Source organism: Tiliqua scincoides, chromosome 7 (genome assembly GCF_035046505.1).
Source record: "Tiliqua scincoides isolate rTilSci1 chromosome 7, rTilSci1.hap2, whole genome shotgun sequence".
NCBI classification, from domain to species: Eukaryota; Metazoa; Chordata; class Lepidosauria; order Squamata; family Scincidae; genus Tiliqua; species Tiliqua scincoides.
In genome coordinates, this window is record NC_089827.1 from 19,337,089 (window position 1) to 19,351,355 (window position 14,267).

Sequence of the window (14,267 nt, forward strand, 5' to 3'; positions counted from 1 at the left end):
TACACCAACAAACTTTATGCTAATTCAATTTCCTTGCTACGCTGAGTACAGAAAGGGTGCCACAACCAAGCCCCTTTTGTTGAAAACTTCAGCCACCCTCCAACCCTTAATTTCATTATCTTGCGCTGGCTCAATACAGGCCATGGACCAAACCCCAACTCTAATCCAATTATCTTGAGAAAGTGTAACCGGCGCAATGCTGAAGAAAGGACTGTAGACGAACCTTTGGGGCAACAAGAGAAAGATGGAAATTAATCCGTATTGGTTCCTTCCCTGTGCTCCAAATGCCTATAAAGGTGTGGTCAGAGCCCCATTGTTCACTCTCATTTTCCTTCTAGTCTCTGACACATGACTAATTGGTGGTTTGATTAGTGCATTTCTCTTCTTCCAGAGACTATGTTCTAAGACTGTTAAAATCCTGTGTGGGCCTAACATGTGGCAAACAGCTGCAGTGGCCCACTAGCAATCCCCCGGACATCCCCCAGTACCGGTAAGTCAGCACAGGGGGCAGAAGGGAAGTAAGAAGGGGGACCGAATGGGGCACGGAGGGGGAGGAACAGGAAGCTGCAAAAAGGGCTGTAAGGGGCTGGTACTGGTGGCAGTGATATCCTAACCCCTCCAGGTCTTGATCTGCCTCCCTGGGTCTATCTGGACTTGTAACAGCAAAATTACTGGCACAGGTCCAGATTGACCCATTCCAGCACCAGAGCCTTACTCCCAGGTAAAGGAACATATGTTCCTTATCAGGAGAAGACCTCTGGGACTGCTCCCCCCCCCCGAATGCAGTGCACAGTCCAGTGGTGCAGCTGTACCAGCAGGGGAGGGAAAGGCTAGGACTGGGGCCAGAACTCAACCCTATCCAGGACTTAGGATGATGGATCTTGCAATCTATCAGTGTAAGTTCCAGACTGACAGCAGGAAAGTTGCTCCAGTATTTGGAAGGCTGTAGATGCCAGGGCAAACAGCCCAAGGTCATTCGCAGGTAGCAGTGGCCCACTGAACCTCCTCGATCTCACGCCATTGTTGGTAAATTGGTGGCAGAGGTTGTTCATGCAGGAATGGACATGGGCGGATAAGGGGAGGAGGCTGGGAGGATACTAGAGAATGCCAAGATCCTATTTCACCTTCCCAGCCCAGCTTCCTGACTCTCCTAAAGAGCTGGCGAAGGTCTATGGAGACATATTGGAGACAAGGCAACAGAGAGGGAGGCAAGTAGAAAAGGGTTTTACTTCTTTCCTGAGTCATCTGGTTACCCCCCACCACAGCATGCAGCATACACTCCATCAGCAGTGCTGCAAGCTGTGGCCTGGCAGGGGATAGTATTGGGTATCAGTCTATCTTTAACCAGTTAGAGCAGGAACCTTGAGATCTGTCTCCAGATCCCCTTATGTATGTTTCCTCTTAATCAATCCACCAAGGCCTACAAGGAGATGTTCTGATTTTGTTTTTGGTGTGACTCCTCATTCAAAGGACATGGGATGTCTGTACAAGTACTGTATGGCAAGAAGCAAGCTCTTCCACCAAGAATGGCAGCTTGCTATCCAGCTTATTAGAGAGCCTGCACCTCATTTGGAATCTTTCACTTTTGTTGTGCTGTTCCTTCGTTACTAAATCCCAGATTTCTCCATACTGTCACTAACTTTCTCTATCCCTCTCTAACTCCCTCTAGAGCCTCTGTTTCCCCAAAGACTTGCTTGCCCTCTGGGTAAACACAGTCATCGCCATAGAATATTCTCATTTATCTGCTCTGCTCCTCAACTCTTTCCCCCCTCTTCCTAGGAGCTCAGTAATGCTTTTCTTTTGCCCCCGGAACCAGCACTTGGTAATTTAGCACCATTTTATATTCACAGTAACGTCAACTATAACTGCCTGAATCATTGAGCAGCTAATTGACCTACTCTCATTCTTTCCCCCCACCCTCTGATTATACGCTCACAATCCCAATTGATAATTTGTCTGCATGTAATGTCTGAATCTCATCTTTCACAAATGACAGTCTTCTTTGGGATGCGCCATGAGCCGATGGCCCAAAGACCCACACAAATGCAAGTTTTAGTACACATCAAGTGTGCTTGCAGGTGTCGCTGAGCAAGTGTAACAGTTACACATTAGTACTGAGTGAGTCCCAAAGCTGCAATCAGTTTAACCTGTAAAACCTAGGCACTGTACCATCTGTCTCAAAGGAGTTTGCCTGACACTAATAGCTGAGGAGATGAACACAGCAGTTCTTTAAATAAGCTAAGAAGAGCTGCAACTAAGCATGTTTCTATTCTAGCCATTGATGGCTGTGGCCAGTGTTTGACTTGGGAAGAATCCTGCAGTGACTGGTGATTAGTCACAGATGCCTCTTGCATAGTCCCAAGCAGTACTTCCTGTAGAAATAGCAATGGAGCTTCCAGTAGCGTAGCTAGAGGGGGGAAAGGTAAGTGCTGCAGGTGCCGTATTGTGCCGTATAAGTGGCTCGTCCCACTCGCCATCAGAGCCATTCGAGGGAGCACACAGGTGCTCGCTGAATCAAACGGAATCTCTTGCGCATTGCTGTCACTTTCTAGAATAGCTCCAATGATAAGTGGGAGTGCCTGCTTATACAATGCATTGCAGCACTTGCAGTACTTACTGTTTTGCACGCACGCACACACACACACACACACACACACACACACACACCTCCGCCCCCCCCCCAGTTCTGCCGCTGGGAGCTCCTAATGTTACATTCTCAAAGGCAAGCAAAGGATGGTCTTACACCAAAGTCAAAAGGAACAGTTGCAATCCTCTATGTGCTGCCCTCCCCTGCCCTTCAAGCTCTCATTGGCTGCTGTGTGTAAACTTGGCTTTTTCCAGAACTTCCAATGAAGCAGCATGAAAGGCTGTTTGTTGTAGGGCTTGTGGCGGAGACAGGCAGGCTACTGCCAGTACCATCCCATAGAGTGGTATGAAAACATGAACGCAACTGGCTTTCGACAAATTTAAAACATACACAGTGGAGCTGAGAAAATTTGACAGTGTCCAAATATGGCTCATGTTTCTTCCTTTTTTTTAACCTGCTAACAAAAGCAGGTTTGTCAAAATCCACTATTAAAAAGATTGGCAATGCCAATTCTGTGGAAAATATGGCTCTTTCTGAAACTCATACATGATTTTCTCCTTAGTTGACTGTCGTATGTGCCACAAACAGGATAAGAGACAAATTTTAGTACCATTTATTTGGCCATAAAACACACACACACACACACACACACCTCCCCTTCAAACCATACCCTCATTTTCAGCACTGGACACAAATGACTGTTCTTTGCCTACTTCTGAATGTTGTCAAGTGTGCAGAGATCAGTGTCTCTCGTCTTTGGCTAGGAGCATGAAACTTTATGAAATGTGCTGCTTGTACCCTGTGAAGTGTCAATGGCATCACATTTAATAATGAGAAAGATGTGGAGGAGGAGTTTATGAGCAAGGGAGTAGAGCGCTCACTCTCTCTCTTTCTCTCCCTCCCTCCCTCCCACTTATTCACTCATTCCTTTCTTTTTGGCTCCTTAACCTCTTCCCTTTTTAAGTCTCTGTGAAGAAGACAGATAGATAGATGGAGGCGGGAGAGAATGGGGAATGTTCGTTTGTGGGCAGTTAGTTTGTATCAACGGACTTTTGAGACAAGCCACCCCACTCCACGTTTTGGCCCACTACAAAAGCTAGTGTTAGACCAGAGATGGTCAGTACACATAAGTGCACACAGAACCTTGACTCGTCTCTAAATACCAGGGTGCCCAACTCAGATTTTTAAAAGCACCATTGCACCAGCTAGAGCTCTGGCAATGCAAGGCCCTGCACAGCTATATGAAAACAGCGTAACCACAAGTTGCCTCAGAAACAAGGATTTTTAGTTACAGTGTTAAAAGTCTATCGTACATACAGGATTTATCCTTGACTATGAAGCAGTTAGTTGTTTCCTCATAACACCCAGAGCTCCTATTAGATACTTAACAATTAAAAAGCTCTGTATACTGAGCACACATTCAAGGCTGATATTCAGTTTTTATAGTTTAGAGCAGGGGTGTCAAACTAATTTCATATAGCAGGCTGAATAGCATTCATGATGCCTACGGAGGGCCGGAAGTGATGTCATTAAGCAGATGATGATCAGAGGTAAATATTTTTCCTCACTTTGGAACTCATTAGCTGCAAATGACAGAAGAGAAAAGAGGCAAATCTTTGATACCCCTGGTTCAGAGTGCTATTCAAGCTTTTGTTCCTAAATGTAGTGGAGAGAATTTCTCCTGCACAAGTCTAACCTGAACAAATGGAGGCTGTGTAGGAGCACAGCTGTGCTCTTGCATGCCTCCTGTTTTTTTCAAGCTTTACTGAAGCCGATACCCTCTGCCTGGATTGTGCCCATTCATTTTGATTCCATGTATGCTTACTCAAAAGAAAGCCCCACTGAGTTCAATAGGACTTACACCCACATAAGAGTGCATAAGCCTGCAATGTTGGCTCATCTCTCCTTGCATGCATGCTCACATTATTATATGAGAACTCTAAATGTATTTTTAAAACCACATTCACTTTAAAACATGAAATGCCTCTGTCTGAATTGGAACTATTTTTAATGCATTGCGGGAGGCGGGGTTGGAACCAGTTCTTTTTTAATCTGTGAAGCCTGTCTGGTTTACAGAAGACCTTCTTTTCAGGGAAGCTGAAGAACTGTGTTCACAGAAGCTTTTTTATATCATGAAGTCACTGCCATGTTCTTCTTATTCTTTGGCACTTCTAGAAGATTGAGATAGGTGATTTTAACACCTTAAGTCAATTTAAAATGTGCTCTATATAATTAAAAATGTCTCAGTTCAATTGCTGCTAAAACAGGGCAACAAATCCAGAAGCAACATAATTGTGTTTAAACGGAGATTCCTAAAGGAGGGGTTGGGACCCATCAGTGTCCTAAGTAGAGCTAACCTAACACCTCCTGGAGCCCAAAGTCAAATACTTTCCCCATCCTTACCAAGTGATGTAACCCCCTCAGTGGAAGCAATAGGGGGAGCAGAGATAGGTGCCCCCATGCTGATCTGCTGCCTGAGCTGACTGCTTCAGTTGGCCTCATGGATGGATGGACTACTATATGGTAGTATATGAATTCTTATGAATGAGTCACCACCATATCAGTAGAGGGTACTGGGGACAATGTAGCAGTAAACATTACCATAGCGTTTCTCAATCTGTGGGTCTCATTTTTCAAACTGTGGGTCTCGAAGAGCTCCAATGAAAACATGGGTGATGGAAAGATCAGATAACTAACTGCCTCAAGCCTTGAGACTATTCGAAGTCAGATAGCTGATAACTGCCTTGCAAAGAGCTGAGCTCCTGCAGGTTGCAAGCTTGTGTAAATATAGGGAGATAAATGTTTGAGCGTCTTTTGTCTGTCAATGGCAGGTGGTGGGGCAGGCAAAGGCTGGGTCACACAACTAAGCCCCTCAAGATCTGAGGTTATTCATTAGGACTGCCTCATTACAAGAAATGGATCAAAAGGTTTTCTTTGCAAACAAACATTCTTTCCAGATCACCTTTACTTCAAGTCTTGTAAAGTTGGTGGATCCTGATAGAATGTCATTTAAAAAAGTGGATCCCACTGCTAAAAGGTTTGAGAACCTCCGTGTTAGCAGATTTGAAACTTACAGGTCAGTGGTATTTGACCAGTCGGTTCTGAATAAAGACAAACAGCCCAATCCTAACGAACTTTCCAGCACCAAGGTAAGGGCAATGCAGCCTTGAGGTAAGGGAACAAACCTTCCCTTACCTTGAGGAGGCCTCCATGACTGCCTCTCCACCACAGAATGCAGTGTGCGCCCTGTTGACATAGCTATATTAGCAGTGGAAAGTTGGTTAAAAATCCCCTTAATCAAAAAATTTAAGGGGCTAAAAATCCCCTTAGAAAAGTTTGAGGATCCTAGCTCAGACACTCCACACAACACACTGATTCTCAGGGAACTGATTGTTTCCTTCACAGAAACATCAGTGTCTTTAGAATCTTCAGCAAATAGTTCTGGTCCTAACTATGTTTACTCAGAAATAAGTTCCTCTGAATACAGTGGAATTTTTTTCAAAGTATGCTTAACCTTATTTGTTCACAGAATTAAAATACGTAACTATATCCCAATAAATGTCAAATATTTTAGTGGTTTTTGGGGGGAGGGGGGAGAACAAGCAAGAAAATAAGTACACATGTTTACCTGTATTAGGACAAACTAGACTGAAATAATCACTTTCTCTTAATCCGATGGCCTATTTTATAGACTGGGCCTCTGAAGTGCCCTACTTTTGAATACTGTGATTTGTCATATCATTTCAAATTCTTTTTCTAAGTATGGGTGACATGGGGTCAGGTCAGAAGGATGTCATTTAATATTGCATTTGCTCTCTGCAATACAAAATAGCTTTTCTACCAACATTCATGGCTAACAGACACCTAAGCCAGTCATCCTTCTTATCTTGCTACTCATAATAATCCAGCATCTAAAAGAAAAAGGATTGAACTTCCAAAATTAAAGCGCATCAAAAGGGCAGGGGGAAAGGAAACAAATGCCACTTCCTTGCATGTGTGGAACCAAACAACAAAAATTCTACAGAACTAAAAATCAAGAAGAACATAGAAATGTTTGGCTATCTGAATAAATGTAGTGTAAGCTAAGCAGCTGCTACTCAAGTTACAAGAGAATTTCATGAATAATATAACCTATTTCACTTATTCACAGGAATCCACTCTAAACATTTGCATCTAATCCAAACAAAGTGAGGGCGCAATCCTAACCCCTTATGTCAGTTCTTAGGATTGGGCCCTGAGTCTGCCGAAGGCATTTTGCATACTGAGTACTTACAAGAAGAGCAGGATTCCTGTGTTGGCCAGTGCAAAGGCGAGGCCTAAAATTCCACTGCCCATGATGGCATTGCTGAGATTGAAGACAGACATTCCCAATGAAGTTGTGCCTGGAATCTGAAAATATGTAATTTTTTTTTTTTTTAAAAAGAATCAAGTTAAGTTCCAAGTTAAAACATGCATCTATCTAGCCCAGACTTTGGCAGCTGCTTTCCTGGGTCTCAGGAAGGGGTCTTCTCCATCAACTGCTGACTGATGCTTTATGTTCCGATTCTATCCCAGGCCAGCACCAGTCTCCTGTGCACTGCCCAGACGGCTATTGCAAATGTGCTATAAGGCAGGTCATGGCAGCCAGAAGGAGGGAGCCACTGCTGGGGAGACCAACGTGGATGGACACTGAGCCTCCGCAGAGCTGGTATTAGGAGCCCTGTTAGCGATTAATGGTAAATTCCATCCCAAGCAGCAGGGAGATGTTCTGGTTTGGGGAAAGGCAGAGGAAGGTGAGGAGGGGTGAAACTGAGCAGGGAGAAGTTGGGGAGGGGTCTGCTGCATTATATCCCCCCTCCAGCACCTGAAAACCCTACATGGGGCTATTTGGTTCTGCACCAGCCATTGAGCTGGTGCAAATTCAGGTAGACCCACTTCTGGGGTTTGACACAAGGTAAGGGAACAACTGTTCCCTTACCTCAAGGAGACCAATGGCTGCCTCCCTGGCCCTGCGGGCTACAGATGCAGTCATTCCGGCACTGCTGTATCATGGCGCGGGCAGCCTAGTAGGACTGGGCTGTTAGCTGCAAGGTAAGGGAACAAACATTCCCTTAAGTTGGGGAGGACTCCATGACTGCCACCCAACTGCAGGATGCAACACATGCCCCATTGGAGCAGCTATGTCAGAGCTGCAAAGGTTAGGATTTGGGCCAGAGAGATGCAGACAACTGAACAGCAACAGCAGTATATGAGGAAGTGGATATAGGTTCATGCTAAATTAAACTAGTGCATATTCATGAACAGCACTCTCCATAACACCTGTTAATGTTGTAAAAAGTATGCTCATAAGTAGACCACTACTGTTAGGAGCAAACTGTACATATTGGTTGGCTAATACTATGCCTGCATTGACTCAATCTGTAATCCAAATGAATTCACCCGCCTGTCTTCTACATTCTTCAACTTCAGCAGGAGACAGTCTTGCCTCTGAAAATCAGGTTCATACCATTTATCCACACATGGTTGCTTGGTTGGCAACCTTCAGTCTCGAAATACTATGGTAAAAGCCTACAGCACCTGGTATTCCCAAGTGGTCTCCCATCCAAGTACTAACCAGGTCTGACCCTGCTTAGCTTCCGAGATCAGACTACATCAGGCATATGTAGGGTAACAGTTGCTGCATAGCACAATTCAAAACTCCATGCATCAGTGGCGTCACTAGGAGGTGTGGGTCGCACGGGTGACATGCACAAGGGGGCTGACACCACAACTGGCCAAAATTATTAAAATCTTGGTATTTTCAAATAATACCATAATGATATATATCGCTCTATAGCCATAATTTCATGCAGAATGCAATGAACAAACCATGCTGAAATCTCTTTATTCTATCAAAAATTAAGAGCCAAAAAGCCAGCAGGGGTGGGGCAATGGTGCATCACCATGTCCGCCACCCAGGACATGAGCCTGCCCACTGCATGGGAGGAGGTTCATCATGGGGGTAACACACTGACCTCCCACACCGGGTGACGCAAACCCTAGTTATACCACTGCCACGCATACACTGAGCTCTTCTATGAGCTCCTAGGCTGAAGCTTCCCCTGAGCATGGGGCTTCCTCATACACTGTAGTGGAACTGCCAGAAGTGAGCTGTCCCCAGAATGGAAGGGAATGCACATCTCTTGTTTGGGTACGAAATCCAGGCGTGTCTCACAGCTCCTGCATGCACAGTAGATCCAGGTGAACGTCTATCCACAAGGCAAGCAAGGGAAACTCACGTATTCATCACATTTCTTTTTTTCCAAGTGGCTGTTGGTTAGGCTTCGTCTGCTTTCGCGGTCTGAAATAAACTTGCTGCAAACAAGCAACATGATGTGTCAACATGGGCATAGTAGAAATACACATTGCAATTTATTTTCTGAACTGCTATTCATTGAGTTTTACGCAATGTTCATTGCATAACATGAGCAATTCATTGGTTTTACACAATTCACTGAGTTTTACACAATTTCATTATTGACGTGTTGCTTTAATTAAGCCACCTGGAACACTGATGTTTGAGAAGCACTTGATGTGCACATGTGCACCACATGTGGCACGACATGGTCCACAACAAGACAAACAAAATGGGGTCAAAATGATCAGGTACGTCAGCAAAATACATATATGGGACCAGGTTCATTTCTCGTATATATTACTGTAAAAAAAAAAAATCTGCTCCCAATAATGTGATTTTATGAATGGAAAGTGTTACTCTGTTATTACATCTTCTCCCCCACCCCGACACTGAAATTCAGATGGTAGATTACTGCAGGTAGCATTCTGTTCTTCTAAATACATGAAAAGCAGATGCAGAAGGCATTTATCCATCACATTAAGGGCAAAATCACACATTACATTAAGCCAGGACATGGCAAATTTGATCATGCTTTGGATATAGGAGTCAGTTCAAAAGTTTAGGATCTAGACCTTCCCTCACCCTGCCTAAACTACCAGGCTCAACTATAGAGATACAGGACCAAAATAGGCAAAAAGATGTGAACATGATTAGTAGTTTAAGAATGGGGAAAAAAATTACAGAGATATTTAGACTCAAAATCTAGTTGTGAATTGCAAAGTATAACAGAGGATGAAGAGAAGGTGTGGACAGGCTAGATGACAGCAATAAAATGAAAAGTTAAAAAAGGAGGCAAGGAGAGAAAATGTAAGATAGGGATGAAGAAAGAATTCTGACGAGACAAAGAAAAATAGAAGCAGGGAAGAGAAATTGGGTAGAAGAGACAAGCAAGAGGATTTTCTATGAGCCTGTCATGTGTACACAGACCCACCCCATGACCACCTTCTCTTCTTTGGGGTTGAAGGAAAGTAGCCAAATGGGAAACAATCACTGCATGTTTGAACCCAGTTATCCATGCAGCACACTAGATCAGGGGTCTCCAAACCCCAGCCCGGGGACCAGATGCAGCCCGCAGCAAGCCTCTTTCCAGCCCGCGGCCAACCTCTTGCCCCCTGAAAGCCTCTGGCCCACTCAACTGAACATGACCAGAACTGTGCTCTGATTGTGTCTGGAGGGTGTTCAGAGGGCCAGAGAGGTTGAATTAATGAACCCATTCATTCATTTATTCACTCATCTAAGTTCCATCTCCAATTTATTTATTTAAATTTTATATTTAAATTTTTTTCCGGCCCTCCACACCATGCCAGATATTTGATGCAGCCCTCTGGCCAAAAAGTTTGGAGACCCCTGTACTAGATTATGGGCAAGGCGGTGGCTTTCTCAGGGAATAACCATGTTCACAGAGCAGGAAAAATAACAGCCCAACCCTATGCACGTCTACTCAGAAGCAAGTTGCATTGTGTTCAATGGGGTTTACTCCCAAAAAAGTGTATAGGACTGTGGCCTAACAGCCCTATCCAGCTTTCCATCACTGATGCAGGCATGCCAACAGGGTGTGTGCTACATCCTGCCGCAGGAGTGCAATCATGGAGGCCTCCTCAAAGTAAGGGAACACTTGTTCCCTTATCTTGGGGCTGCATTGCAGCTGCACTGGAAAATTGAATAGGATTGGGCTCTAAGTCGTGTGTCTGCTGCTCAGCTGCTGCACTGAGCACCTGTTTGCAAGTTCAGCCAATGGTGGGCAACAAACTGTTTCTCTAGATGACATAGAGAGTGACTGCTGTGAGGTGATCAAGGGGAAGGGGAATCTTGCTCTTGCACTTAGGTACCAGGAGAAAACAGTAAGGCAGGACGGTGCAAACGCACTGTTGCTGACTGGACAGTCGCTCTGCTGACTTCAGCAGTTCATCCTAGGGTGACAATCAGCTACTGTGCATTGATATCATGAAGCATCCTTGCCTCCAACACAACCTTCCAGCAACTAAAGCCAAGGACAGGATTTCCTCTCCATCTTCACTTGCCATGTAGTAGCTTACCAGCAGTTTCTCCTAGTTAAACACATCACTAGTATCACAAATGGGCACAAAACCCATGAGCATCTTGCCACACAGTACATGGAATTATCTACTACAAAATGGTTTGATATCCATTACTTTTTAAATTGTTTTTCACAAGGAAGACACCAGTTCATGGACCACAGGCCAATCAAAATCTGTTGGCTACGGTAGCTAAACAGAATCTCCATCTTCAAAGTACATATTATTACTTTGGAATACATAAAAACACAAGAAGAGCCCCACTGGCTCAGAATAAGAGTCCATCCAGGTTAACTTCCTCCTCCCCACAGCAGCCAACCAGGTGATTTCAGGAAGCTCATAAGCAAATAGTGTGGGAACAAACCACACAGGTAAGTCTTCACTTGCAAACTCAGCTCAATCTGTATATGGACAACCATAGTTGGAAACAGAAAGCTGGACAAGGTGGAACTTTGGTTTCATCCAGCAGTCTCCTGGTGTATTAGTCCATCTATTTTTGGAGAACTGAACTATAACTAATACCAGGGTGCCAGCCACAAACCATTATGTTTGATACATCATGCATACACTAATACTGGGCACAATGTAGCCACATAAGTACCTTTAAGTCTTGTTTATTTCAGTGGTTGATATTAAAGTACATGCTTCACTCTTACATCAAAATCAATTGCACTTAAATCTGCTTGACTGTGTCATTTCCCATACAAAATACAGTGGCCTCAAAGAGCTGAAGTTAATTGTGGCTAACTTCCATCAAAAGCTGCAGGAATTAAATTGGAATAACTAAATTCCTGTATTGGTTTTATTGAGATAAACAGATGTAAATATGTGACAAAGCAACACAAAATAATGAATATATTGATTGAGATATTTAGAAATATTGAATTTTTAAGATTGCTAAAATCATGACATTTCATAAAACCAGATACATTGTCATGCCCAGTTATACATTTCTCCCTTTAAAGTCAATAGTGAACCAACTGCATTCGTGCAGGTTACATTTTGTGAACATTTTAGATCTGAGATGAGAGCAACCACCTTATCTGAGCAAATAAAAACACAAGATTAAAAAAAAATTATATAACAATTAGTAAAACCTTGAACAACCCCTTTTCCAAGACAGAGAAAGTTTGTGTGCATCTTGAAAAGAGAGCTTTTATTCATACTCAAAATGAAGAAAGATCTGACCTATTTAGCTCTTAGTCTGCTTACCTCAAATGCAATAAATAGCACCAGACCTCCTGGGACTGTACCACTTTAGAAAGCAGGTGGAGAAACGCATGTTGAATGCTCTCTTGTACTCACAAAGATTGCTGTGCTCCAAAAACTAGCATAACTTGTAGAAGGCCATAATCCTTTTTCCTGGTGCCCTAGTTTTTGTAAGCAGGGAGTTTTTGCCATGATAAAGCTCGATCAAAGAGCCCCATCACCTGCACTCTGAAAAGACACATCCCCAAGAGGTTTGTATTTCATGCTTTCCCTTACCAATAGGCTCTAAGTCAGTGGTTCCCAAACTGTGGGTTGGGACCCACCAATGGGTTGTGGCCTGTTTTTTGGTGGGTTGTGAAACTGATAAGCTGATATCTGACAAGGAAAATTTATTTAGCCCTATCAAAACTGAAACAGAGCAGCACGTGCATGATTACTCATGAGTATGAGAATGTGCCCCAGTTCACTTCAAAGCGCAGGCCCAGGGGAACAAATGCCACCACAATGGTCTTTATCCAATGAATGCAGACCCTCAACAAACCCTCAAGAAGGAAGCCCCCCCAAACTGACAAGGAAACTGTACTGAGCCCAATGGAAAGCAAAACTGAGCCACACTGAGCCACTCATGAGTAGGTGAATGTGACTTGGCTCTTACTGAAGGCCAGGCAAAGGGGAGACCACCATAATTATCCTCAATCTGATGAACGTGGAGCTCAACAAATGCTCCAGAAGGTGGCTCCCCCTGCTATAATGAAAAAGACAAAGAGGCTTGAATGGTTGGTAAAATGAATTTTTTTTTAAATCTCAAAGCTAGGTGGGTTCCCATAGAGTGCTGTTTTAAAAAGTGGGTTCCCATAGAGTGCTGTTTTAAAAAGTGGGTCCCAGTGTGAAAACGTTTTGGAATCGCTGCTTTAAGTGAATACTGCTGCAAAACAGGAGATGACGAAGCTTTTGACAAAAGCAGATCATGCCAACCTTGATGTAGCACAGACCTGTCTGAAGAATTATCTGAAATGTGGAACCTAAATAATTCTGCTTGAAGGTAGCTGCTCTACAAGAGGAGCCCGATGTTGAAGATGGATGGGGTTAGCCTTGGTAGAATACAAACTTCAAACAAATGTTTGAAGAACTTGCAGGAACACATAGCTTTAAATAAACCTGCATGAAGGTACCAAAATCTTAGAGAAAACTACTCAGAAGAATTCCTTGCTAAATGAAAATTGGTGAAAAACTATATATGTATGTACTAGACTAAAGAGAAGAATGTTATCTGAATAATGTTGGATCTGTTTTAGTTTAGAACCAACATTGCTGGCATTTTGGAAACTACAATGTATTCAAAAGATATCAGATATCAAAATGAGCAACACTATAATTCCCAGATGCCTAATGCGATTTCCCTCCATTTTGCATTTTGCAAGGACCAGCAAAACATAAATGCATAACAGTCACCAGCATAACTGGTGACTTTATGGTTACGTAGTATGCACAAGCATATTAACATTTAAAAGGTTGAATAAATTAGTAAACAATGCTTCCCTCCCCCTTTATTGCTGCTGCAGAACAGAGGCTAAGTATGAAACTCAAGCTGCATCTCCAAGTGGAACATGACTCAGCCATGAAGAATTCATAAGCCATGTTTCAAGTCAGGAATGGTGCTTTTAAACAGTGTGCTTTCACACTGCAAAGCTGGAGCAATGGAAAATGACTCACCTATTCATCTGTCCGTTCTCCACCTCTGTAAAATCATTAGAATCATTGCTGATGTTGTCATCCTCAGGGACTGTCATGTTTTGCAACTCATTTAATTCTAATACTGTTTTGAAAGGCATCTTGATTTGGGAAACTTATCCTGAAGTTGGTGTGGTCTTTGGAGATTGGTGATAGCCAGAAAGCAAGTCCAGCAACCTGAAAAAGGAAAAAAAAACAACTGAAGAAAATTGGAGGCCATCAAGAATGAAAAAATAATAAAAGTGAACAATGATTATTCAAGATTTTCAAAATAAGATCTTGTCTCAGATTATAGTCTAAACCAGGGGTGCCCAAACCCAGGCTTGGG

The 14,267-nt window shown here is 43.3% G+C and overlaps 1 protein-coding gene across 1 annotated transcript in view; it reads right to left on the reverse strand.

Moving 5' to 3' along the window:
* The window catches only part of SLC38A1 (solute carrier family 38 member 1), a 37,877-nt gene extending 23,837 nt beyond the window's left edge, over positions 1-14,040 (reverse strand). The window contains exons 1-3 of the mRNA XM_066633693.1: positions 13,922-14,040; positions 8,845-8,920; positions 6,861-6,976 (exon numbers count right to left, since the gene is read on the reverse strand). Of these exons, the coding sequence (XP_066489790.1) occupies positions 6,861-6,976; positions 8,845-8,920; positions 13,922-14,040 (311 nt within the window). The remainder of the gene's footprint in view (positions 1-6,860; positions 6,977-8,844; positions 8,921-13,921) is intronic.
* Between the last annotated feature and the right edge of the window lie 227 nt (positions 14,041-14,267).